At 40.5% G+C, this 25,650-nt stretch overlaps 1 protein-coding gene across 1 annotated transcript in view; it reads left to right on the top strand.

The window, feature by feature from the left end:
• The first annotated feature begins 225 nt into the window (after positions 1 to 225).
• Positions 226 to 25,650, top strand: part of insrb (insulin receptor b) — a 58,407-nt gene continuing 32,982 nt past the window's right edge. The window contains exons 1-2 of the mRNA XM_087783654.1: positions 226 to 1,406; positions 16,091 to 16,642. Coding sequence (XP_087639780.1) covers positions 1,316 to 1,406; positions 16,091 to 16,642 — 643 coding nt within the window. The 5' untranslated portion in view covers positions 226 to 1,315. The remainder of the gene's footprint in view (positions 1,407 to 16,090; positions 16,643 to 25,650) is intronic.

The raw sequence follows: 25,650 nt of genomic DNA, 5'->3' as shown, positions 1-25,650 counted from the left end.
TGTTTTCTTTAGTCCGAGGCTCTTGTGTTTACGTTTAAAAAAAACTCGCCGATATGCGCAAGCGGCGGTTGTCTGGAGACTCCGGATCCACTCGTCGATCGTCTAGGTCCTCTAGGTGAACAGCGATCCGCTCCTGGTTTTCCGCGCGGCCACACCGCGAGCAGGCTGAGGTGACTGGCAGGACTTGTTTACTGGTGAGAGACTCACAGAGAGACGGAGAACCTGAGGGAGAGCAGGCGCCGAGAACGGAACGGGAATCCAAGTTTTTACACTTGACCCCGTCTTTTTAAGTCTTAAATACGACTCCTCACCCGATCCGTGCGGGACTGGCGGACGCGGGAACGAGCCAGTGTATCGCGCGCTCGCTCCCTCTTCACTGGGAACTATCTGCTGGAACGTTTGTTTTGGATTAGCTTAGCTAGCATTAGCTGTTTTTCTCCATCAGGCTAACGTTCATCTGAGGGGAACGTTAGGCAGACGGCGTGTTGGACTTTTTTTCCTCGCTTCCTACCGACGTGTGGATCGTACGCTGCTGCTCTTTCTTGTTTCTTTTCTTTTTTACCATCTCACGTCTCTAGACTGGTGACCACATCCAGTCAAGTTGTTTTTTTGTTTTTCTCTTTTGCTCGTTTAATGCCGTTTTGTGTTCGCTGGCTGGCGGCGGCGTGGTGGTCAGAAGTGGGTGAGGGAGTTCACAGGAAGGTCGTGCTGGAAGGAGCTCGTTCTTCAGGAGGTTTTTCCCCCTGGATGTGCCTGAAGAAGAAGACCCCCTTTTTTTAAGACAACATTAAAATCGATGGAACCCGTGGACTGAATAGATCTTAAATAATCCAGAGAAAACTCCCTACTGATATCCACAACTCTTATTGGAGAAAAACATTTTCTTTTTCAAAGTGTATTTGTTTATCATTCTCAATGGATCCCCCTTACACCCTTGAGGGACCCCCAAACTAGACCTGTGACATAGTACTAACTGCCACCATTTGATTGATAGCAAAAAACACAAACAGATGGACGTGGACTGTCATCTTCACGTATGGAACATGAAGATTGTCACCCGCACATGTGCTCCTAGAAGTCAAGATTATTTAGTGATCTGGTTTCCACACAGAAGCTCCTGAACACTTGGAAGAGGAAGCTTCTTATTTACACCCACCCACACCCCCCCTCCTGTGCATGGGGGTCAGCCTTCCACATCTCAATCTGATTGTTTTTTTTAAAAACTTTTTTTTTTTTATACAAAAGAAAAACATTTTGAGTGATTTTTGTTTTTGTTTTCCTTTTTAAACGAAGAGCTGATTTTCCAAAACCAAAAATGTGGTGGACTGTAAAGCTGCGAACACAAATGGTGTTTGTCATCATTTGCACTTGTGTTATTTACAAGTGCGGATTAACCAACGGAGAAAGTGAGTATTTGAATTATATTTATTTATTTCGACGATATATACATGTTGTTTTTGGAAATTTGCTTTGCCATGTAATTGACAGGTTGGATTTAATATTGTTTTATAAACGGTTGATCTAATTGATGAATGCGTATTGCGAGTTCGATTGTTATTAAATATGATGTCGAATCATTTAAAAACAATTTTAAGGCGTATTTGAAACGTTTTCTCGCTCAAAGAAAAAAATATAAACATCGTACGTATTGAGTGCGCATGCGCAGAAGAGCGTCACGTCGCTAGTGATTTCGTGTTACGAGCCGCTCATAGAAATGTGTTGTTGTTGTCGCGTCACAACCGTAGAGAAGCCGCCGATAAATATATATACATATACATATATATATCTCGCGTCGAGCCCCCGTGTCCGCCGTCGACCCCCCAACTCACCGGGGACCGCGGCCGGGGCGAGGGTGGTCTGCTCCAGCCGCGTCTAAACTGGGAGCAGCAGGATGAGCCCGGAGAGCCGAGCTAGGCCTCTCATGGCGACACCCAACAATAACAACAACAACTCGGCGCTCCCGCGGCTCCAACGTAAACAAATTAGCCGCTTAAAGGAGTATTTAGAGGAGGATTAGTCCTAAGATTTGGCGCTGAAGAAAGCAACACACACCCCCCACCTTCGCCAACTGTGTTTATTTTTAAATTTTATAAATCCATTTATTGATTTTATCAAGCAGTCCACGCGTGATAGTAGAGTTAAAAAAAAGTCTAATCTAAATAGGTCGGATAGTTAATGATCCTGCTGTAAACTTTGTGTTCGGTTTACCCTGCCTTTGCAAATCATTTATCTGTGATCACAGCTACTTAAAATCGATTCTATTTATTTTTTTTGACTGATATTTGCAAAGTTCAGCTTGAAAGATTCCCCTTTTATATATGTTTTTTAAGGATTAAAACGGTTATGAATTACATGATGTAACCATGTAATTACATATACAAATTTTATAATGATCAACAACAATTTTCTCATGTCTCCAAAATCATTTAGAATTAGCAACTAACCTGTGCAAAATGATCTTGTTTATAAAGTTTTTTATTGTATATTATACTTTCTTCTTTTTAGCAAGTTTAATATCCAAGATAAAAACATGATCTAAGCGTTGTTTTTTTTAGGAGACTTCACTCAAACATGAGAAGATGAAATGAATCACTTACATTTTAGCAATTTTTGAAAGGTAGATTGGGACCTTGGCAAAAGCATTATGCAGAAAACTGTTTTGGGATTTTTTTGTAACTAAAATAAAGTAAATTTTAATATGAATACCATTCTTACGAGCTTGGCTAGTTGATAACATTACTAATTTGAATCACACCTGGGCCACAATAAGAACAGACAATTTAAAGGTGAAATATTTAGTCACAAGAATGTCTTAAAAATGATATTTTAAAAATACATATACAGTGGAATTGATATTCAATAATTGTTTTTTATTATATGGTAAGACGTTTTGAAGGTTTCATTCAAGAATCATCTTTATTTTAAGTCGTAACCCGCAAGGAATTTGACTGCTTTTATTTGCTCTCATCGCACCAATAAAATAATTTGTAAAGTGACCTCGCGAGACAAGTAAAGTCTTGCAGAAAATGTCAATCAACAGTTGTGTTCTGTGGGTTAAGATTGTAAATTATTCAATGCAACTTTGGCCTTCAGGTACTGAAAAGGGAAAATGATTACATCATATTTCTGGATTTCTATTGGCTTTTATTGGATACACAAGGTAAAAATGCCAAAGGAAAATATCTAAAGGTCTTTATTGAAATAAAGTATTTTAAAATACTTATCACCAGCATTTATATTGCGTTCTTTTTAAATTTCTGATGCCATCGACCATTGCACTTAAATCGTGGTGAGACATTACATTCAGTTATATAGGATTTTTTTAAGTATATATTTTCATATAAAGATTTACGTGACTACCTTAAGGATAGTCGGTTTGTTTTTTTTACAAGACATTTGTGAATAATTTTGTGAATATGTTTGCATTTGTCATAGAGTAAAGTGAGATATTGAGGTTTTTTTTTAATACCTTAAAATCCTTGTTAAAGAGGTGCAACTAAATAAAAATGCACATTCTTTCAAGTGAAAGCATCAGCATGTAGTTTAAAGTCTGATCAACTTCAAGCCCCTTTTGTTTCGACGCACAATGGTTTTCCTGGAAAATGTTGTGAACACGTGGAGGTACAGTCTTCAAGTGTAAGACCTAAAATGGCTCCTTGCCGCCAGGTTCAAAGGAAATGTTCTGGACATTTTTACACAGGTCATGTATGCAGACAGAACAGAGGCCCATGAAAGGGTCTTATGAGACTGGGCTGCGTTCCCCCCTCCTCCTCCCATTTTGTCCCTCTGTTGTTCTTTACCTGTCTCGATTCAAGAGTTTTCTGGGAAGTGACCATATTTGGCAGGTACAAGGGGGATGGTGCCCGAGGGTGGTTGTCGGGGCAGCAACCGAAATGCTTTTTTAATTGCGAACACACAACTTTAGTCACATGAGGAGACGTAAAGGACTGATATACAAGCGGGATCTTCTGCTACCTTATGGAAGTGTGTTTTTTTTTTAACCAGGTGTTAGTTAATTTGGTTGGTCGCGCTGATCAGCCAACTGTTTTTCTGAAGTAATTGCTAAGCTGTCTCTTGGTCTGACTTGTGAAAAACAAGTTGTGCAACTGGGAACTGGGCCCCCTTCATGTTCCTCCCAGGCTTGTAAGCACAGCTCTGTTGGGGAGGGAACGGCGTATCTGTGCGTGTGCGTGTATTCAAATGATGTTCTGTATGTTTTCCGCCCGTCCACACGCTTCTGTAAACTGTCACCTCGTTGCAACCGCAGCGACGCGACCGATCCCAAAAGTTTACACAACAACCTCCTCTATAACCTCCCGTGATAGCCGAGCTTGTCGCGTCGAGATGGTTAAATTGGAACGGTCGCGGAAAAAGAGCTGTACGTGTGGGAAGTCTTTTCGGGGTTGTCGGGGTGGGGTGAGGGGGGGGTTCACACGGTGGCGTTTTCCTGACACTGGCGTGGATGCTGTGGTATGCGTTTGAAGTGGCCCACCGGGAAGGTGCCTGTTCACGTCCACCGCCATGTGTGCGCGTCGATCAGCGCACACGCACGCACCCGGCCCTCCATGCGCTTTTTTTTTTCTGCACGATCTCATCTCTCAGCCCCTTGACCGGCCCACTTCCTTCCGGGACAATGCATGTTTTCCTATGTGTCTGCATGGGGCTACATGCGAGAACAGTTTGTTCTCAAACAGGCGGCGCGAGAGCAGGGGCATGCGTGTTAGCACTGGCTTCGTCGCTGTTTCACACACTTGCATCCCCCCCTCATTCAACTTGTTCACTTCTTTTTCTTTGGAAATGGAATCATCAAGAAAAACACTTTTCCTCAAAGCAAACAAAGTCGTTTAATCACATATTCTGATCTTATAAAAGTAGTCGACTCTTAACTCTTGTTGTTTACCCAAAATTTAAAAGGACCCAGTACGAGTCTTTCTTAGGAGTCCGTGGCTTGCGTTGTGTTTGGAGTGTGCTCCAGAAATGCTAAAATGAAGTTAATTTTCAAAGCATCTTGTTTTGAGATCTGCCCTCTTATCGCTTTGAGTATCCTTTTCAATGTCTTCAACAAGGCCAGTCTCTGTTTTTTGCACTCCCAGTTAACTTTACATTGGCAGCACTTGAAGGGACAAACAAACACGGGCCGACCTTTGACTTTTACAATTCAGTTAGATAATGCCTTTCGAGTAAACACCTGCGCTGCACGCGCTCTGGTTTCCAGCGGCTATCTTGTCAAGTTTAAAACTCGTATTTGGTGGATTAAATTCGATTTACTCTTCTTAATCTCTATATCATTCGTTTGCTCTTGCGAGAATAAAAGTTCAAACTCTACGGAGTCAAAAACGTTGCTTGTCATACATAAACAAATATTCAGGTGAACATTTTGTGTCGGTCAAAATGTCACGTCGACTCCTCCCACGGGTGTTTATCTCCCGCATCGTCCAGCGGATGCAACTTCCACTCCATTAGCTGGTCAAAGCGTAACAAGTAATGGTAGCCAGAGCTGCACGAATACTGCGGTCGATGCTGCCTTTACAAGATTTGTAACGACTGGGGAAATTGTTTTTTCTCCATGGTTTGCCCGTTCAAAAAAGAGAAGTCATTCCTGTTGACGTGTTTATTTGTTATCGGCAAATATTGTCACACTCGGAAATGAACGTTTGTTGGTCTGTGAACGTCAAGTAGACTTTCAAACTGGTTATAGACCTTGAACAGGATTGAGTCAAATAAAGACTAAATATTTAAATCAGATTTGCATTTTGCAATAAAATGCAATATCTACGTGAATATCTGATTTTAAATATTTACAGAGTGTAAGAAAATGAATTCGCCCCAATAAATATTTAACACTTCTACTATAAATGTTTAATAAGCTATAGGGTTATCATTATACAATAACCTATGATTAAATCGATCAATTAGATCCACATGTTAATCTCTATAGGTAACTACGCTGCTGTGTTGGTTCTGAATATTCAACGTATATTTCCCCGAAGCCAACGCGGCTTTTAAAAAAGCACATCCCTCTGAGTCTGAGTACAAGTGGAAACACTTGTTTACATGTGTTTTGGGGTTTTCGACCGACTCGCAACACAATGAAAGTTTAGGCATTTATTCATGAAATAATATTTCTCCGTCAGCATCGAGCCACGAACACAAGTGAGGCAGAGTCTCCGCTGGATCTGATCAGCAGATGCACGACTTGATCTGGCAACACAAACTTTGTTTGTTCGACAAAACGTGGGACACGACAGACTCGTACAACAATGCGAAAGGGGCTGAAATGTAAATGTCAATTTTGTAATCTTTAGATTTTTCTACACTTGATGGCTTCATCTCCAATCCCACTTTAAAGTACATATTGTGTATTTCGGTTGGGTTAATCCGACGCGTACTGTTTGCTGTAACCGATTTGATCGTTGTATTACCTTTTGGATCTGCCCCGTTTTTAAACCGCCCATGACTTCAACCGGCGGAATCGGAGCTCAACACATTTTGTTATGCGGGTATTAACAATGCAACTTACGGGGCCACGTACAGGGCATGCAGTGATTACAGTTTTAATTAGTTTCTTTAAGAACCAGCCGTGTTTATTATACATTAAACTATAATGAAGCTCTTAAACCTCGTTCATTGCCTCTGGATGCGACTTCACATACATTTGTACCATTTTAACGTAACATTTTTGTCCTCAAAAATGCTGCTGTGTCTACATCCATGTAGTCTTGTGCTGAATGTGTTCTCAGTTTGACAACATGTTAGTGGCTGGTTTAAAAAACCCTGATGGGTAAAACTTATTTTTAGGTCCGTCATATGACTAAGAAGTGGTCTTTCGACACACAGTGAGCTCCTGTTGTTAATAACTTCAAGTCACACTCGTACAAAGACTTTTTCTCATTTCCAAGATACACCGTTGTTCATGTACGTCCACGTCCACGATCCAGTATAAATCCAGCTACTCGTATTTCTTCAAGTTTAATTAGCATAGCTAAAAGTTTACACTGACCCCAAGCTGAGTGTTCACCCAGATTTACATTCCCGCAGCATGAGTAACACATGTTCCCTCCGCGAACTCGGTACTGAAATGTTGGCGAACGTTTCTTCTTATTTTAGCAGAAGAATCGCCTCGAGCTTGGAAATGCCTTCACTATATTAGCCCATCATCGCAGTCTTCAGAGTATAAAAATACAGTTAATTTATTACAATTCTGCCGTCTAGCGTTTTTGGTCCGAACAATCTAGTATTTGTGAAATTGCACCGGTGTCATGTTCAGTAAAGTCAGCCTGTTACTAAACCCGTTTTATCGATTCTGTGTTACATAAACCGCACACCAAACGTGGGACATCTTTTAATAAAAGAAAAATCTATTAAAAATCCCTAAAAATGAACTCATAAAATCAATCGTCATAGTTACGTTGACCACTCTTCAAACTGTATGCCGAGCGAAGTTTTTGTCCCAATATATTCAATTTATTTGGTTCATGTTCTGTGTAGCTTCGTCCTCGTCTCACCATCAGTCTCTTAACTCTCGCTCTCTGTCCTTGTGTGCTTTTCTGCTGCGCAGGGTAAGAGGGTTCATTCTCATCTACTGATTTGTTTTTCTTTCACACTGAAGACGCACACACACACACACACATACACGTACACGTACACATACACACACACTCAAACCTGTGTGCACAGACATACACACCTAATCCTGTTCAGTGTGGAGTGGGAAAGCCTCTTCTTTCAAACCTTTTAAAGGTGTGAACCTCATCCATTTGACACCTTTCTCACAATGACTCTCTCCCTTTCTTTTAAGTTTGCTAAACATGCTTTCACCAGCTTTAGTCTACACCTGCGTGTGATGCACAGCAGTTTCCATCGTGTAGATTTGATATACATAGAGCTGACCACACCAGTGAGGGACTATTTCTAAAGATGTTTTCTCAACTACATTGTTCCTTCTAACTTGATTCGCGAATCATAGGTTCCTTGGAAAAAATTATTACTATTATTAGTATTAATTTGGACACTAAGCATGTTTTTGCACACAGAGTAGTTTGAATAAAGAAATAGTTTGGTTAAGTTTACTGATTGCCGTCATTGTTTTTCCGCTAAATATCATCCTAGACTTTGAATCACTTTCTAATCCATTTTTTGGGGGGGGGCAGAAGCCCCTGTAACTCTTGTGAGCATGATAGCGTTGCAGAGTTAGTACGTTTTCCAACGATATATTCAGACGACGAGAGAAGTATCAAACGGCCAATTTGAAAAAAATCGAAGCTTTGGCAACAAAGATGAAATGAAGGGCTACACTTGTCACAATATATTCAATATATATTCATGTCCTTGGATGCGCCATTTTGTGTATTCAACAGCACCCCCCTGGAAACCAATGGCCAGTCAGAGCGAAGTGTCAAACGCATTTTTATAGTTAAATATACAGTGGTTACTTTAAAAGTTTTCAGCAATAGACGATCATGACAAAAGAAAGTTTTCAGTTAGTTTTTTTTATTGTTGCTACTTTCCCTAATTCCTGTGTATTTCCACAGTGAATGCAATCCCATCTTTTTTTCTCGGTATATTCACAGGTAAATTAGAAAGATTTTTGGATTGATTCACCCAACATTCACTCATTTTTTACGGTGGGATTATTTTCAGAGTAATCTGTTACTTTTTTGAGTTATAGACAAAAAATGTATGTTCATTTCAATGCAGAAACTTGAGCTCAGTTGTCTTCATTTTCGTCCAACACTTAAAAACATCCAAATACATCTGTAACGTCCTTCTTGTATTGAAGCCTTGACAAGAGGATTCCCCCCATGAAAACGTATATCTTAAGATAGTTTCTAGTATAAAAATGCTAACGTGCCACACAGACGGGGTATAGGGTGCACCCTGGTAAATATCTGGAGTGCTTCCAGTCTACTGTCCACAGACTAGCACCACAGATGTATTAAGATGTTTCAAAGTGCGTCTTTTTGGACAAAGGTGATGATAAAGACACCTGAGCATCATACACCATCACACACATCGCCATATTAAAATGAACATATTTGTTTTGCCTTTAACCCCAAAAAAGATCAGATTATTCTAAAAAATAATCCCAACCCCTGCATGAGGGTGAGTAGAAAATGTGTGAATTCCGTGTGAACTTTCACTTTAAGTATAAATGTGAAACTGAAGTGGTTTATTCATGCTATCAACTGGATTATCAGGGTATCTTAGAGGTGTTTACAAATATTTTAAATCGAAAACTCAAAATTTTAGTTAAGGAAAAATACATTTTTTTGCAGTGATTATCCAGGACATGAAGAAGAGAACGAGTGCTTGCTTGGCATCACATTTTTATTTAAATTCAAAGGTCACATACTTTGTGTTGTTTTTGAACCACAGCTAAATGAGTCTAAGTAACTCCACAATAGTGCTGTGGCCGCAGACCCCTCACTCCAGGGACTGGTCTGTCAGAGGCCTGGTAACAGAGAGTGATTTGTTGGATGGGTGGCCTTTAAGTCGTAACGTGACGTCAGTCTCCCGTCCATGCCATACCTTGCATGTTTGTGGATATCCTGTACGAGGAAAGATCAACAAAGATGGGCAGCACAAGAAAGTCTTTTGGTAATTTCCTGTTTCATCCCCGAAAAAATAAAAGTGAATAACCCGGCTACCGTGCATGTCACAGATTGTCTTTGAAAGATTACTTTCAAAAATGGTTCATCTTCAAACGAAGGTTGTTAAAATGTGTTTTGGGCAAATCGGAGGAGGTGCTGAAACTGTGGTAATAAGCTTGAGCAATGGAAAAAAAAAAGGTAGAGAGAGGGTCAGATATGGAAAGGGATTTTTGTGTGTGTGTGTGTGTGTGTGTGTGTGTGTGTGCGTACAAACGACTGTATATACGAGTTTTTCCTGCTGCAGCCAGTGCAGGCTGGTGGTCCAACAGCACAGACAAACAAGCCATTAAACTGAACTGGCTCTCTCTACGATCTTATCCTCCATCTTCTACCATTCCCCCTCCTCTTGTTTCAAGTCACCTATGACCACCCCTTTTTTGCTTTCCTTTCTATGAGTGGACCTTATAAATTTTGTAGTCCTTTTACTTGATGTTTTTTTTTCTTTTTTCATGGATTTATTTCAGTATTTCAAAGTTGACGTTGCTATTGGCCGACCCAATACCCAGCGTCGGTGGGGGTCACACTTCCACCACACGAGGGTGATGCGTCGAGTTGCGAGGGCACCTTGGGAAGTTAAAGATGTATTTATTGCGTGACAGAATAATACACACATTCGTCTACTTTAGTGTGTCTAACACAGAGACTCGGGCTGCAGTTGATTACTTGCTGCCGTCTGTTCCTAAATGTTTGAATATGTTTGGAATGCTGCTCCCCCCAACCAGTGTTTTTATTTGTTTGGAACGCCACCTGCTTTAGCAGAGTGCTTTGGTCAGGCCTAGAACTTTTTGTTTTTGTTTGTTTTATTATGTGTGCGAGGACATAAATATTTGTAGACCAATAATTTTCCGCATCCTTTGTTAAAAAGTCGTATTTCCCAACACAAGTGCTCGTTGCTACAGTGGTTGTACCTTAAGAAACATATTGTAGAAGGACCAGTGCGTCACAAGAACGTCGCATCCTTAACTTTCCTTCTGAAGTGCCTTTTTTATCGTGCACTTAATAGCCTCTTTACATGTAGACCAGTTGTATTTGGCCCTTTGAGGAATGAATCAGGAATTCCTTATTTTTTACTTTAGAATTAGTTATAATTCAACATTTATGATTCAATGATGCCAACATTATGTGACACCTCACGACTTGTTTTCTTCTGTGTAAGAAATACACATTTAAGAGTAGTAACTCTTAGGAATACACTTTTTTGCAAGTACATGTATTTAAGTAAGTAGGTAATTTATATTTATAGAGCGCTTTTCTAGACTAGGGTCACAAAGTGCTTAAACAATCAAAAAAGTACTCAAAAAACATATACTAAAAATATCAAGATAACACAGAGAAAACATCTCACATTTTCTAACCTTTTAGCAGTTGCAGACCTAGTTTAATTGTGGAACTATGGTTTTGTTGTCCAGTGGTTGGGGATGATGTAAATATAGTTCGCCAGCTTCATCAATTCGATTTAAAAGCGTTCATTCCCTGAGACGGCGAGCGAACCCGGTGTGTCGTCTGTCTTTCGTAACCTCTTCAATATGCAAAAGCGTGGCCTTGTGCCACAGCTGTAACGGGACCCAGCGTTGTTTATAAATAGGCTCATCCAGCTCCTCGCGCCATACTTCTCAATAAGAGACCTCGGCCGCGAGAGAAACAGGTGTTCTTGCCCACACACTTCCTTCTTTTATTTCCATTTTATCTCAAGCTCCCCCCAGAGAGCCTCATCTACATAGTTGACTCCAGCGATGTAGCTTTTTATCAGATTATATTTTCCCACATATCCTAAAGAGATAATCAGATGAAGTTTTCGGGGAAAACAATGCATTAAGATACTGGTTTAAAATATTAGCTTAATGTGGCCTTTTACTGACATTTTGCTTTGTTACATGTCAGAAAACGTTGTTTTTTTTGGATTAAACCGATATCACCATTGCCAAGGACTGCCTTCATTTACTAAACTAATGTCCAAGAAAAAAAAAGGATTTTTGTAAATTTTGCATAAAGGTGAATGGGGAATTAAAGCGTATACTTTATTTCTGGTTTGGTTCCTACCATCGGGATCCACAAGTCCATCATTTGTCCTGCAGAACCAGATGACAATGGGAGCTCCTGTTCTTACTCATGGCTATTTTGCATCTTCCTATCAACTATATTTTAAATTAAATGTGTTGTGTTTCAAAGGTATTTAATGATGAAGTAATGTGATACATGTAAATCAAGAGCCATAATGTATAAAACAAAAACACAATTTGAATATGTATGGGGTGTGTGCTCTCTATTAGCACCAAAAAAACATATTTTTCCCCCTCTTTTTTTTTCATTTTATACTTGAAAACATCCTTGTTTTCTTGTGCAGTAGTGCTGAAATATCAGCAACTATGAAACTTCCACACAGACTCCATTTAGTTATGTAGCAGAAGTGGAAAACTACTTTATGGTTCATACAAGGGACAGTTCTGTGCCGTTTCCCAGGTGACTCTCGGTAAAAGCTGCCATTGGACGAGTGCAACTATATCCGTCTTTAAATGTATCTGCTGGCAACATGTCAATATGCTTCCCTCCTCTTTGTTCAAGTGTAATGTTCAGCTTATAATCTTATTAGCTTTCTTAAAATCCCCTGTTTTTCCTCCGCGGCCTGCTGATTCTGGTCCTCGACGCTTTGTTGTTTGTAGGCGCGTGTTGCTACTTGCTCATTGTAGGACTTCTCAGGCTAATTCTCAGCATCGTTTTTCACTTTCAAAGCCTCAGCTTGGCGGCGGGTTCACAGGGAGCTGGCTTCGGTTCCCAGGAATTTCCACACCGATGTTTTATTAACAAATTAATGCGTTTTCCACTGGTAGTCCACTTGGCACGGTGTCAACATCGCCACACTCTTTTCCTCTTCGTCACGTCCACGAAGGGTTTGTTCAGTCCCGTCCATCTATAATGGTCAAGATAACCTCACTAAGTTGCACGTAGGCGTCCAAGAGAAGGACTCTTCTCCCCGTCCATAGTTAGCTGCCACCTGGACTCATCCTGCCCAGGTCTGGTTTCATGCTAAGTTGACATGCGGCCGCCCTCAGCTACACTGGAAGCCAAAAGGGCTTCTGAAAACGGCTCTGATCCATTTTACCACCACCGGTCTGCACCGAGTGACCCGCCAGGCTTCTCTTGGCCTGGTCCATGTCGAATTCTCTTGAAGACGACTTCAGAGAACAAGAGAAAAATCATGATTTATTTTTTTTGTGTCATACCGTTGTGACCTCAGTCGCACTCTTGCTAATGTTTGAATCTAATAATTCTGTACAAAGAAGGAATAATGAACTGATCATTTGTGGGACCGTCTCGGCTTTGTTGACAGAACCGACTGTAAATGTTGGCTGTCTGTCCTGAAACCGAGCCGCGACGCTCCATCTTCATTTGCCGCCTTAAGATAACCACAGAACGGGGCGAGAAATAAATGGGCTCTTTGAATAAAAGTGTGATTATACACCTCGCCACTGTACAATCATTTAGAAAGGGGGAAAAAGTAGTTCTGTCACACTTTTACAAATACTTACGTTAAATTATTCTGAACTCATTAAACCTTCCGTCCTCCTGTCCTCATCCCGACTGGCAAATTAAAGTGTCAACCGGACAAGGAAGGCCGGCGAACCTCCCACGTTTCTTTTAGATGTCGACTGTATTGTACAGTACGTTCCAGTGGGTGCTCCATGATTCCATTCTCTCGTCCAGTCGAGGCCTTTTGCCTTTTTTTTTTTTTCTCCCCGGGGCTCATTAGAGGCTGATTGGGTTGTTATTGTAATTAAGGGCTCTTGTTCAGCCAGTGAGAGCACCAAGCTGTCTGCTTTAGGGTGGTCCTCGGTCGGAGGGGTGGGGGGGGGATGGATGGATGGGTCACGGCCATTGTCTTCTCAAAAAGCCCTCCTTACAGACTTGCCAAATTGCGCGACGGGATTTTTGACTTCCCCGTATTAATTCGGGGAAAAAAAATGACGATTTGTTGTCTAGTAACTCCGGCCGTCGCGACAATCTCCGTCTGTCAAAGTGCGCTCATGCAACGTTGTCGGTGGCAATGTTTGTGTCCGGCGCCCCCTTCTCCCCCCCCCCTCTCCCTTGGTAGGTGGTACTCTGTGTGTGTGTGTGTGTGTGTGTGTGTGTGTGCGGCCCTTCATCTCGCTGTGGTCCATAGCGACCCTCCATTCATGCATGTGATCACCAACCGTCCTGTAGGTCTCTTACGTCACCGTTCTTCCTGCCCGGGTTCATGTTACACTTTCACCCCTCCCTCTGTCGCATCGCCCCCTGTCACCCCTGCTACTCCCTTCTTTTGCCCACCGTCTCCCCTCCCTTGTTTTTTTGGCCTCCCCCCCCCCCGAAAAACCTGTACCGGGGGATGTCTCATTATTTAAAGAGTCGCTATGAAACTGGCTTTTTTTCTCCGTCTGCCCCCGATGACCAGCGTCTTCCCCTCTCTTGCTCCTCTTTTTTCTTCCCTTCTCTTGCTCCTCTTTTTTCTTCCCTTCTTCATGTCGGGTTGAAAACAAGACTCCATTTCGCACCGTGAGCCAACGGCAGCGCTTCTGACTGCCACCCCCGATGTCCCCACAAACATTTATTTTCGTCAATACGGCTCGTCCAACATGGCACTCGACCCTACGCCGCCTGATCTTTTTTAACAATATGCCAAATCTTAAACACAGTACTTATCTCGGTCGGACAAATATTCCCGTCTCCTTCGTAGGGGAAAAAAAAAAGGGGGTCATGTTTGTGTGTCTCGAGGATCATTACGGGCAGAGGTGTGTTGCACCCTGGTCCGCTTGTCTTGCGTAATGGAGTTTGTTATGTTGCACAATAGGTATCTGTTTTGTGCTGCAGGCTGACAGTGAGCTGTCGGCCTGTAGCTCCGTTTGATGTGTCCAGGAGATAAGGACGGGAAGGCGAAGACGGGTGTAAGGTTGCTGTTGTCACCAGGAACACCGACTGCTACAGAAAAAAAGCTGTGACCTGTGTTTTTGTGTTTTGATGATTTGGATACAGTTTGTCTCCAGTACAGGCCCTGCAAAAAATAAAAATAAGCTGTATTTAACTGTGTATTGGTAAGATCATCATGATATTCCAATATTGTGATGTATTCCAATATTTTACAGTTAAATAACACATTATTACCCCCAAATGTTAAGTAAAAACTTTTAGATTTCCAACCACTTTTCAATTATATACTCTATATCTATTTTTTTTTAGGTGCCACCCACTTTCCTGAGCTGTTAAAGTGGTATTATAACTACAATATACATATCCACAGTGTAGTATTGCAATATAGAACCATATCTGTATTTACTTTTCACATATTTGTATAAGTGAAAGTCATTTTAAAGCTGGAATACATTTGGTTCTTAACAATGAATTATTACTTTTTAACTGTTTATTTTCTTTTAACAAGATTAAAATGGTGATATTTCATATTCACTTTCTACTTAAAGTTTAAGTTATATCTTGTGATAGTTAACCTATATATGGCGAAGCAGATGCATTTTATATAAAACGATGAACTGTTCAAGTCACTGCATCTTCATGTTAAGCAGTTTCATCATTTTCTTAAATAGTTTTTGAGGAAAAGTAACAGAATCACTTAATAATGAATATCCAATAACTGATTAAAAGACGGGAAAATGGTAAAATAAATAAATCCTGGATTCATAAACTAACCTCATGTGACTGGCAGTGCAGGGTCAGTCATAGAAGTCGATTTATGGATTTGATTTTATGCACAAATGTCAAACAAAACCATTTTAAATTGGCTCCTCTGTAGACATATGCATCGTCTCAGCACTCATCTGGTTAACTTCATGTATCTTTTCTCTCTCATTTAAACCCCCTATGGACGCTTTACGTCAGCTTCTCCACTAATGAGTTCGACACTCCACGTGTGTGACGGTGTGTGTCCACGAGTCGGTGTGCACGAATTAGCAGATTGAAAAAAAATCGGGCCCGGTGTGTGCCAATGTGTGGCGAAGAGTATGAATGAGCATTGGATAAGCGTTTTTTGCTTCCAGGCATCATTTCTGTTAACCCTTTCATGTCTTTTTTCATTCACATCAGACATACAATCGTTTCCTCTCCAGAGTAATTCAACGGGAGCCAAGAAGCGCACGACAGGTTGTGTGCGTGTGTGTGTGTGTGTGTGTGCACGCGTTCACATGAAAGAAAAGGGAAGGAAAGGATGTATAAGTGCTCGGGGCCGTCGGATAGTCGAGCGGTCTGGTGTGTGAACGGCTCTCCTCAATTAAAATCACTGGGAGGATTGATGGTTTCAAACGGGAGAACATTTTCCTCATTTGTAAAGAGGCGTGAACGTTGGTCACGTATGTCTTTCATGCAACAACATTACTTGAATATAAAGGCTGAATTGAACTGCTTAACATGAAGATGCAGTGACTAAAACAACTTTTTTTTTTTCTTTCTCCACGCAGTTTGCCAGAGCAAGGACATTCGAAACAACGTGAGCAACCTCCAGACGTTGGAGAACTGCACCATCATCGAGGGCCACCTGAAGATACTGCTCATGTTCAAGACCAAGATCGAGGATTTTCGAAACCTCAGCTACCCGAAGCTCCAGGTGGTCACCGACTACGTGCTGCTGTTCCGGGTCTACGGCCTCGAGACCCTCTCCAAGCTGTTCCCCAACCTGACCGTGATCCGAGGAAACAACCTCTTCTTCAACTACGCCCTGGTGATCTTCGAGATGCTGCAGCTGAAGGAGGTGGGCCTCTACAACCTCACCAACATCACGCGAGGCGCGGTGAGGGTGGAGAAGAATCCCGACCTCTGCTACCTGGCCACGCTGGACTGGTCCAAGATCCTGGACTCGGTGGAGGACAACTACATCGTGGCCAACAAGGACGAAAGGGAATGCGGAGACGTCTGCTTGGGGAAGGGGTCGCCGGGTCAATCCAACTGCCCGCAGAACACCATCAACGGACACTTCAGGGGACGATGCTGGTCACAGCACCACTGCCAGAGAAGTGAGTACAAAATCACACAGTCTAGCTCAAGTCTAAGATTGAACTGTTGCAAGATTCACACATGTTGGGCCAAAAACAACCATGCTTTTACTTAAAAACATTATTTATGTTAATGCATAAAACACTGTGAAAAGAAATACCATCCATTAATGTTTTCTTCTCACTACTTCAAAGCTGATTATTTTTTTTAACTCATTTTAAATGAATAATAAATACATTTTAATGTCAAAATCAATAGGACAAATGTAAAATGACAGTTTTCATCACCAGTTTCTGTCCACGACTTCCGCCATTTGCAGAAAAAAGTATCATCACGTCACAGATCAACACCAACAAATGGTGCCGATAACTGATCTTTTATTGATAAGGAATGTGGCTGGTCAGACATGGAGAGAAAGAAAGAAGAGCAGGTGACAAACGGATCTTTACTGGTGCTCTATGTGTTTTTTTTCTCTTTGGAAAAAAGAGAGAATTGTGGGTGAACTCGAAAAAAGGCCACAGATCGCCAGTTGTTCTTTCCCAGCGTTGGAAAACACAGAGAATACTTATTATTTTTTTCGGCGCAATTATAGAGTCTGTGTCGGGGAGAAAAGACGGGAGTTCAAAGCATGTTGACCCTGGTAATGTTTATACTCGTACATGGACTGTGATGTACGACATGATGGTTGGCTCCGCGATCGTCTGCCAGGTCTCCTGTTGCGGAACACAATACAGGAAACGGCCTTCGCTGTGGCTTTGTCTCCCAGTATCCTCCATCTCTTCCCACAAACACACAGACGGTTCACACAGGTCATTCTATTCGGTGGATTGCAAAGGTTATTTAAGCACTGAGCTGTCTGGAATCTGTAAGAAGTATTTCGAACGGTTCTTGTGTACATGTGTACACACTGTTTTTTTTTTGCCCGGGATTGGCCAGAAGAGCCGCCGTGACGCATGTCATGTGAGAGGGCTCGGCTGTGGCAGAGCTGGGTGTCAAAATCAGAGCCATTTCTAGAAGATGATGCAATTACTTTTGACTTCTGGCTGCAGTGTGTGTGTGGGCCGCACATAAGTCTTGTATGGATACACTCCACTGTAAATGTTTGTGAGAGAGCGGTGGACATGTAAGAGTTTTAAAGTGCATTTCTGAGCCAGAGGTGATGGTCAGGTCGGTTTGGACTTTACTGGGTGATTGTATTAAATCAAGATTTGACTTACAAGACATATTAACCACCAAGCCAAACAAGGAAATGTTAAATCCAACAATAATTCCAAATCTGGTATATGTTAAAAATGCCTTCTATTCTGGTTTTTATTCTTCTTAATCCTAAATGATTCTATTCCAGAAGTCGGTGATTCATTTTCCCAGTATGGGTTTTAATAGAACTTTTTAAAACATGACTTTAATGTACATAATCAACAATTCATTTGACAGAATAAAACCATAAAAATGTAAAATAAAATCTTAAGTTGATGGGATCTTTTAAAAATAAATGGGGAAAAAAAAGTAATACTTTTCAGAAAACTTGGTCTTCATAACATTCTTGTACTTTACAGCAAGAAACAATGCAAGTCTTTGACTATATTAAAGTGGCCCCTCTGAGGTCAAAGACCGTCAACAATTGACCTTTTTTCTCAATTTTATTTTTCATGACTAGTTCTTTAAAACTTGAAATATAACTTTCTGTGTGATTTTATATATATATACACACTACTAGAGTGATTAAGTACTACACACTAAAGTGGACCATTTAAGTATAACATAGTTTCAAGTTCCTAAACGTCTTGAATAATTGATGGTCGCACATGTTAAAAGTCAGTTTCTACCATCATCTTCTTGATAATGTAACCTATTTGCCCATTTTGACCCACTTTCTCAGTGTTTTTTTTCTCCTGCAGACGAAGGAAAGTCGCACAGCCTCGTCTAAACACTCGTTGTCAATCAATATATCTAATGTTTTCAAAACATCAAGACTAAATGATGCCCTGACTAAACAGACGTAATAAGTTTACAAACGATGTATTTCTTAAACGGCATGTTGGAATAATACGAGCTCCTTCTTTTGCTTGTGAATACACGTAACTTTGTGAGTCTGCATGTGGTGGTGGGTGTGTACGTACAAGCTGGGTGGAAGAACATTAGACAGCGAATTAAAGTTTATGTGCAAGTGGAAACAGCAGGTTTGTTTTTGTTGTGTTTTTACAGTTGCCTTTGGTAAGAGCTATAGGAAAGCCTGCGCTCCTCTGATCTTACACATGCTCCTTTAGAGCAGGAAACCACTGTTTAATTGTGCACATGCATCTCTGCCAATCCAGAAATTTCATCTTTTACCTCAAATGGCTCCCAGTTAAAATGTCAGCCGTCGGTGGAGCCGCTCAGTTGTGTTGAATGTGGAGTAGAGTTCAATGTTCCTCCGAAATGCTGAGCTCATATATGACGCACACTCAAATATGCAGCAACTCTGCAAGATTATAGTGAAATGCAGATGGCAGCGAATGCAAACAATGACTTTTAAAGACGAGTAAAAAAGCGTTTTAAAAGTCTTTTCCAACCACTGACCTTAATTTTTTTTTTCTACAAAGCTTTGTTTGTATATTCCTCAGCTGATTATCAATGAAAGTCACTTTTGGTGTCATCTAAATGTGTGTTTAAGTTCTGTCTGAATCAAGTGGGTGTAAACAGAGATGTGGACTAAAGAAGGGGCTCGGGAGTGGTGCGGTACAGCAAAAATAAATAGAGCAAAACAAACAGAGCAGGAGGATTTCAAGTTAGACTTCCATGTAGAAATGCAGGTAGTGAGCAACTGAACGGAGACGCTCTGACGTTTTTTTGAAGACCGTCAAGAAGACATCTAATATTTAACACACCGTATGAGAAACCTGTAACAATACAATTTTAGTAACTACAATTGCTCCTTTATGCATTTAAATGATTAAAACAAAATTCCTTTTTGCAAGTTTAGTTTTACCTGAATACCTACTTTGCAACACTAATTCCTGCATAAGAACATTATGTACATTTTGTACTTTTTAGTCATTTAATGTGGTACTGCAATAGTGTGTATTGGATCAAAATTTATCTCGACTGGATAAGTTTTAAAAATAAATAAATGGTAAATGGCTCTTACTTATATATCGCTTTTCTATGCTTATTTAGAACCCAAAGCGCTTTACACTAAGTAACGCATTAACAGACACACTGATGGGGGTAGGCTGCGACGCAGCTTAACCATCAGCAGCAGTCAGGGTAAAATGTCTTGCTCAGGGACACAATGCCACCATCTCGTCCGGAACGGGTATTAAATCTACAACTTCTCAGACCACGAGTCAACCACTGTACCATCTGAGCCATGACGCAACATATTAACACCAAGGGCGTTATGTGATTGCCAGTGTTTATCCATACTTTAATAAAATTCAGGAAATGTTAGTAAGTAAGTCATATTTGTAGAATACCAGGGTCACAAAGCGCTTAAACAATCAAAACAATACCGATTAAAATATATGCTTAAAAGGTCAAGAAACCACGAGACAAACACAGGAGTCTCAGAGAATCAAGTATGCTCAGTATTACCATCTGGATCCAAAAATCCTCTGAAGATTTATCCAAAAGAAAAGCCTTATCGTTTTGGGTGTTGTGCCAGCAAGGTCCGAAATGCTAAACTGACAAGCTTTGATTGATCACATCGCTATCGTATATTTCAAACGCCAACATTTTTCAGCAAATAATATTGATAAAACAAAGATACAGCGATACAATTACTTTCATATAAATCATATGGGTAAAAATAAGTGCTTGACAGATGTATGGCTGTCTTGAGTGCCTTTCTAAATGTTTTATTATAATTTATGAGGATAAATGTACTTGTGAAAACGGACCTAAAAATTGCATCACTGCATATATTAAACTCGACAGTTTTCATCTCCCTGTAAATAAATATTCATGTCTCTGAGCGCATCAGTCTTTGCATCCAGCAGACAGACAGTAGTAGTCGAGGGATCTAGGAAACGCCCCCCAATCGATGGACTGGCACCCCCACATCCTGTCTCGACACACTCGTGGATGTATACAAGACACTTCTTCAGTGAGAAAACACACACACACACAGAAGCTCTCAGAGCCAAGTGTGTGTGAACACACAAGTTTTTGTAATGGAGACAGTGCTGCCCACGACTGGCGGCACATATGGCGGAGGCTGGAGGGCTTCTCAGGATACAGTCTGGAGGAATCAATAGCCATGTTGTTTATTGTTTCCAGGGCAGTGTTATGAATGGATGTATGAGAATAACATGTTTTCGTCTACGCAAGCATATTAGAAACGAGCTCCCCCGTCGGAGTCTGTTTTTGCACTTTGGTGCGCTCGATGGAGTGTTGCAGGAAAGACGCGTTGGCAGGTCCGCAGTTGTTGAAAGTTTTGCAGCGAGATGACTTCCTCATAACTTCCAGCTTTTGTCTGAAGAGCTTCCCACTGCTGAGCTATGAACCCGTGTCCCAGGGCGAAGCCCACTCGTGACGGAAATAAATAAAAAGCGATAGATGTCAAACTTGGACCAAATGTCAACAAAGACCTGCATCTATTAAACAGTATATTTTTTTCTGAATTTAAGCTGAGGTTGTGTTCACGGGACCCTGAGGGTTACATACGTGTTTTGTGCAAGTGGAGAAAAACAAAAAATGACCCTTTATCTGCTTAGGAAACGGTAGGATTGTTTTCAGGTGTGTTTGGTCGGATTATATGACTCCCAGCTTTCAGTTCAGACATGGATACTGCATGTACACAACACACACCCATACGTGATCAATCAATGTGTGTGAACACAAACCGGAGAGAACAAGGATAAGCAACAAAATCCCCTGAGGGGGGACGCACTACATACTGTGATTGAGGCGAGCCATAGGAAAAACCAAAAGGATTTGCATTAAAATTGTAAATAAATACTCGAGTAACGAAGAAGAATCAGTTGTTGGAAGTATGTATATAAAGCAGTGCATTTGTAATCGTGATTCACAATTCTGTTCACAAGTTACCACGCTTTATTAATAATTAAAAAAAAAAATTATTGTCAAAACAAGTGCGTATTACTTCATTTAAAACATTTTTTACATTTTATTTCAATTTTATTATTTAAATTTCAAAATAAAAAACTCAACAAACAGGAATGAAAGAGATTAAAGTCATAATTAACAAGTAATATTTCAAGTGCAACTAGTAATTTATGATCAAATAAAACACAAGGAAAGTTAAATAAAAAAAGTACACGTCGGTTGTCGGAAACATTTATACAGGATCAATTTCCTAGTTTTACTCTGATCTCGTGGTGCACACCTTTGCCAGGGTCTAAGTTTGAGCTCAAAACAATCGTATACAGAAGCTGTGGTGGAAGGAAAACAAGGGCTTGGAACTGGTTTTGGAAATCGTCTGAAATGCAAGTTATTTACTGTACAGAGCTGTGAGTTGTGTATTTGTGCCCGTGTGATCTCAGCAGCACATGTTCGGGGCTTAACATAGTCTGTAACCACTGCTGCTGGCATGCCCTGTATTCCAGATATGCCATTCTTCTGCTTCTGCTTCGACAAGTCCACGGCATTTTGTTGATGGCGGTCTTACTTCTCCGCACCTCTGCTGATCGGCTTTTTCCCGAACGTCGCTCGTCGGATCGTCTTTTTCCTCGCCACATCTGCGGCGGACGGAGAACTTCGCACCACAACTTAAATGTTCTCGAGTTGAACCTGTTTATCCTGAGCTGAACCCTCAGTCCTTGATGTAACGTCCAAGTCCAAAATGTGGGAGAAGTGTTTCCGTGACAGACGTTCACTTCGATTCGAGCGACGACTCCTTTCCCTGAATCTTTCCTTCTCCGAAAACCAAAAACCACATCAGTGCTACCTAGAATGTGTTCCGTATCTTGGAAAGGGAGTTTTGTTCCGAGTAAAGTGGATCTTTGACTGTGGGTGTCGCCCGTCGTTAGGCCGACCCGTCCGCACCAGAAACCTTTTGTCTATTTAAGGCTTTTATTTGTAACTCAGCCTTTTAAGAGCGTGGGTGGGAGCCTCGGAAGCTCCGGGTGTTATTGGGAGAATGTGACCTTTTGGTGACCCGCCTAGGTCAAGGGTGAACTGCTAGTGAATGGCTGGAGGTAGGAGGTTGTTGACGTGGCGAGGACGTTTTGTTTCACGTCTCAGAAGTATATAGAGAGGGTTCCAAGGAGCTACAAGTTCTTACGATGTATTATTACTACGAATAAAGAATGCTGTTCTTTTATGTAGAATGCTGTGACATTGTTGATATTTTAGTTAATACGTTAAATAAACAATGTCACAAATAAACATGAATCCACTTATGTTGCCAAAATAAGTTACAACAAATGCTACTTATTTGATTTCATTTATTAATTATTTTTCTTTGTTTTCAAATTCCTGCATTGACTTTTGAATTTTCACTTTGTTAAACCTCTTTCTTTTTTACAATTAATAATAAACAAAATATGAAAACTGGGCAAACAAATAATAAATAAATATTTGGTTGATGCAATCTTTGGGCTTTTGGGAAACCATGTAGAAACTAAATAAATAGTTGTTGAAACAATTCAAAGTGTCTAAAATATGCTTTTTATTTCATATAAAAAAGGGCCCATTGCAACTCTGTCCCTTATTTAACCATCTTAAGAGGTGTTATTGAAAATAGTTATATTCTCCATTTTTAGTTTGCTAATATTATTGGCAAATAATAAAAAATAAACCAGCAGTAAAATCAACTTTCTATACACTGTATATACACAAATAAATAAATGTTCATGTAGATGAGCAAAAACACTTATAATTCACATTAAATAATTATCATGCTCTATATCTGCGACTATTATAAAGGGAAAAGTGTACTTTTTATGTTATGAACTCCTAATATTCTGGAGAAAACCCTTTATAACCAGCACGATAAACCGTGGAGCACAAATATTCAAAACCAAGAGTAGTTTTCCCAGTAGTTATTTGAACGACTGCTCAGTAAATACTCAGGTGGACGGCTAGATTAAAAGAGCTAATATGTTTACTTTAAAACGAGGCAAACATTTGACTGGAATCACTGATCTCATCTTCATCACTTCACTCTACTGCTCGTCCTGATCAGTGACGTGATGTTCTTCTCCAGCAGGTCCAATTTCCTTCTTTTTTTCACATTTCTTTTCCTGTTTGCTCCTCCTCATGTGAAAGATCCTCCCTCTGCTCTCTATCCCCCTCTGTCCTTCTGTTCCCTTGCTTTGTGCTCTCTCTCTCCCCCTTCTTCCTTCCCTCTGCAACGCTGTGGTATGCAGACATGCAGGAATTTCTGGGCCTCAAAATGATAGACCAAACTTGTCAGCTCTGGCTCCTGTTACTAAAGATGGCCGCCCTTACAGTGTGTTTGTGTGTGCGCGCCTGTGATTGGTGCGCACGGGAGCCGTTCCCCGCTCGCGATTGGTCGCGACGTGTTTGTCCACAGATTGTGTGCTGTCGGAAAAAAGTGTAAATTTCAGTTTGTGTTTGGATAAGTCACAGTTTCCGTCTGTTTTGGTGTTTATCCCCTCGGCAGAGTGAGCGTGCCTTCCGAGGGTGTGAGGTGTTCTTCTTCTGCAAGTGTGCTCATCTCCTCCCCACTTATGTGAAAGTCATTTGAAGTTTTTTTCAAGCAGGGAAACACGCAACACACACACACACCGTGTGTGAGATTTTTTGATAGTCGTCCAGTTTTCCCTCAAAAATATTTTGGAGAAGAAAAATGTCTTGTGATCCATAAGCTTGCCGAGTGTTTGTGACCCATGACTGCTCAAAAGTGACCATACCGAGCATTTTTTTCCTCCTAAAATGACCAAATCCTCATCAACACGGTTTTTACATTCCCTCAGATCAAATGGATTTGATTCAATCTGTAAAAACAAAGGATTATTTCTGAGCTAGAAAAATGTATTTCACAAGATCAAATTAAAAATAATTATTATCTTTGGCCTTTTGTGACTCGCTAATCCAAATTCCCAATAGTGCGTGTTGAAAAATACCTTAACAGATGTTTTATTTTGCTGATGATCACACAATGGCTACTTGGTTTGGAAAATGTCATATTAATTTTGAAACGGCACAAAGTATGGCGAAGCAAAAACACTTAACGTCTGCAGTTTTCATAAGTACATACGTTTTAATATACTGTTTAAAATAAGTTTTATATCAGAACCGTTAAGGTTATCTTAAGTTGTTATTATCATCGGTAAAACCTCTGATACATTAATTGAATTAATATACTATGGGTGTAAACTTGTGACGCAGAGCTGCTCTCGACCAATGAGGCGTCTGTGTTTTGGTCATGTGATGCAAGACTCGATTATTCATACATAAGTGTTTAATTTTACCCATACACGGGTTAAAATAAAATTACAAAATAATTGTAAAACATAGTATTATGCCCTTCAGAGTAATATTTTGTTGACTCGCGGTGGGGCTGTTACAGATTTTTGAGTGCCATGTACTATATAAAATCGGTTCAAGGTCAAAACCAGAATGAATAAATAATGATGATATGATATTAAGAGCGCTTTTTGGTCTGAAAAGTAAGGAAATGAAGTCCTGGGATTTGTCTGCTTGTTATATTATTAAGTAACGTACACAAAGTGGATCTACAAGACAAATCCTTTGAAATTATTGGAAGGGCTTTGCTGTAATGGGATTAGGTCGGAGGGCGTTTGAATGGAGACAGAATCCTCTAGTGGTTATACAGCGCAACTGACATAGAAAGATGTTATATCATCGGCCTGAGTGATCTCACTGAGGATTATAACAGTCGTGTAAGAAGCTTCGGTTACACATAAAAACAAGAGTAAACTTCATTAAAAAAATAAATACATAAAAAACATGAATTAAACTCATCCCCAACATAAAACAACGTAAAATCAATGTCGGCCTCTTTCATGACTGTCTGTCTCTCTACTCTAATTCCAAATCCATAATTCGAATAGTAAAGACCAAAGAACTTTTTATTGACTCAAGTTCAAAAACACAGATT

Source organism: Callionymus lyra, chromosome 2 (assembly GCF_982586985.1).
Source record: "Callionymus lyra chromosome 2, fCalLyr1.hap1.1, whole genome shotgun sequence".
Lineage (NCBI taxonomy): Eukaryota > Metazoa > Chordata > Actinopteri > Syngnathiformes > Callionymidae > Callionymus > Callionymus lyra.
Note: the sequence above shows the minus strand (reverse complement) of the source record. Positions and strands in the feature narration are given on the sequence as shown.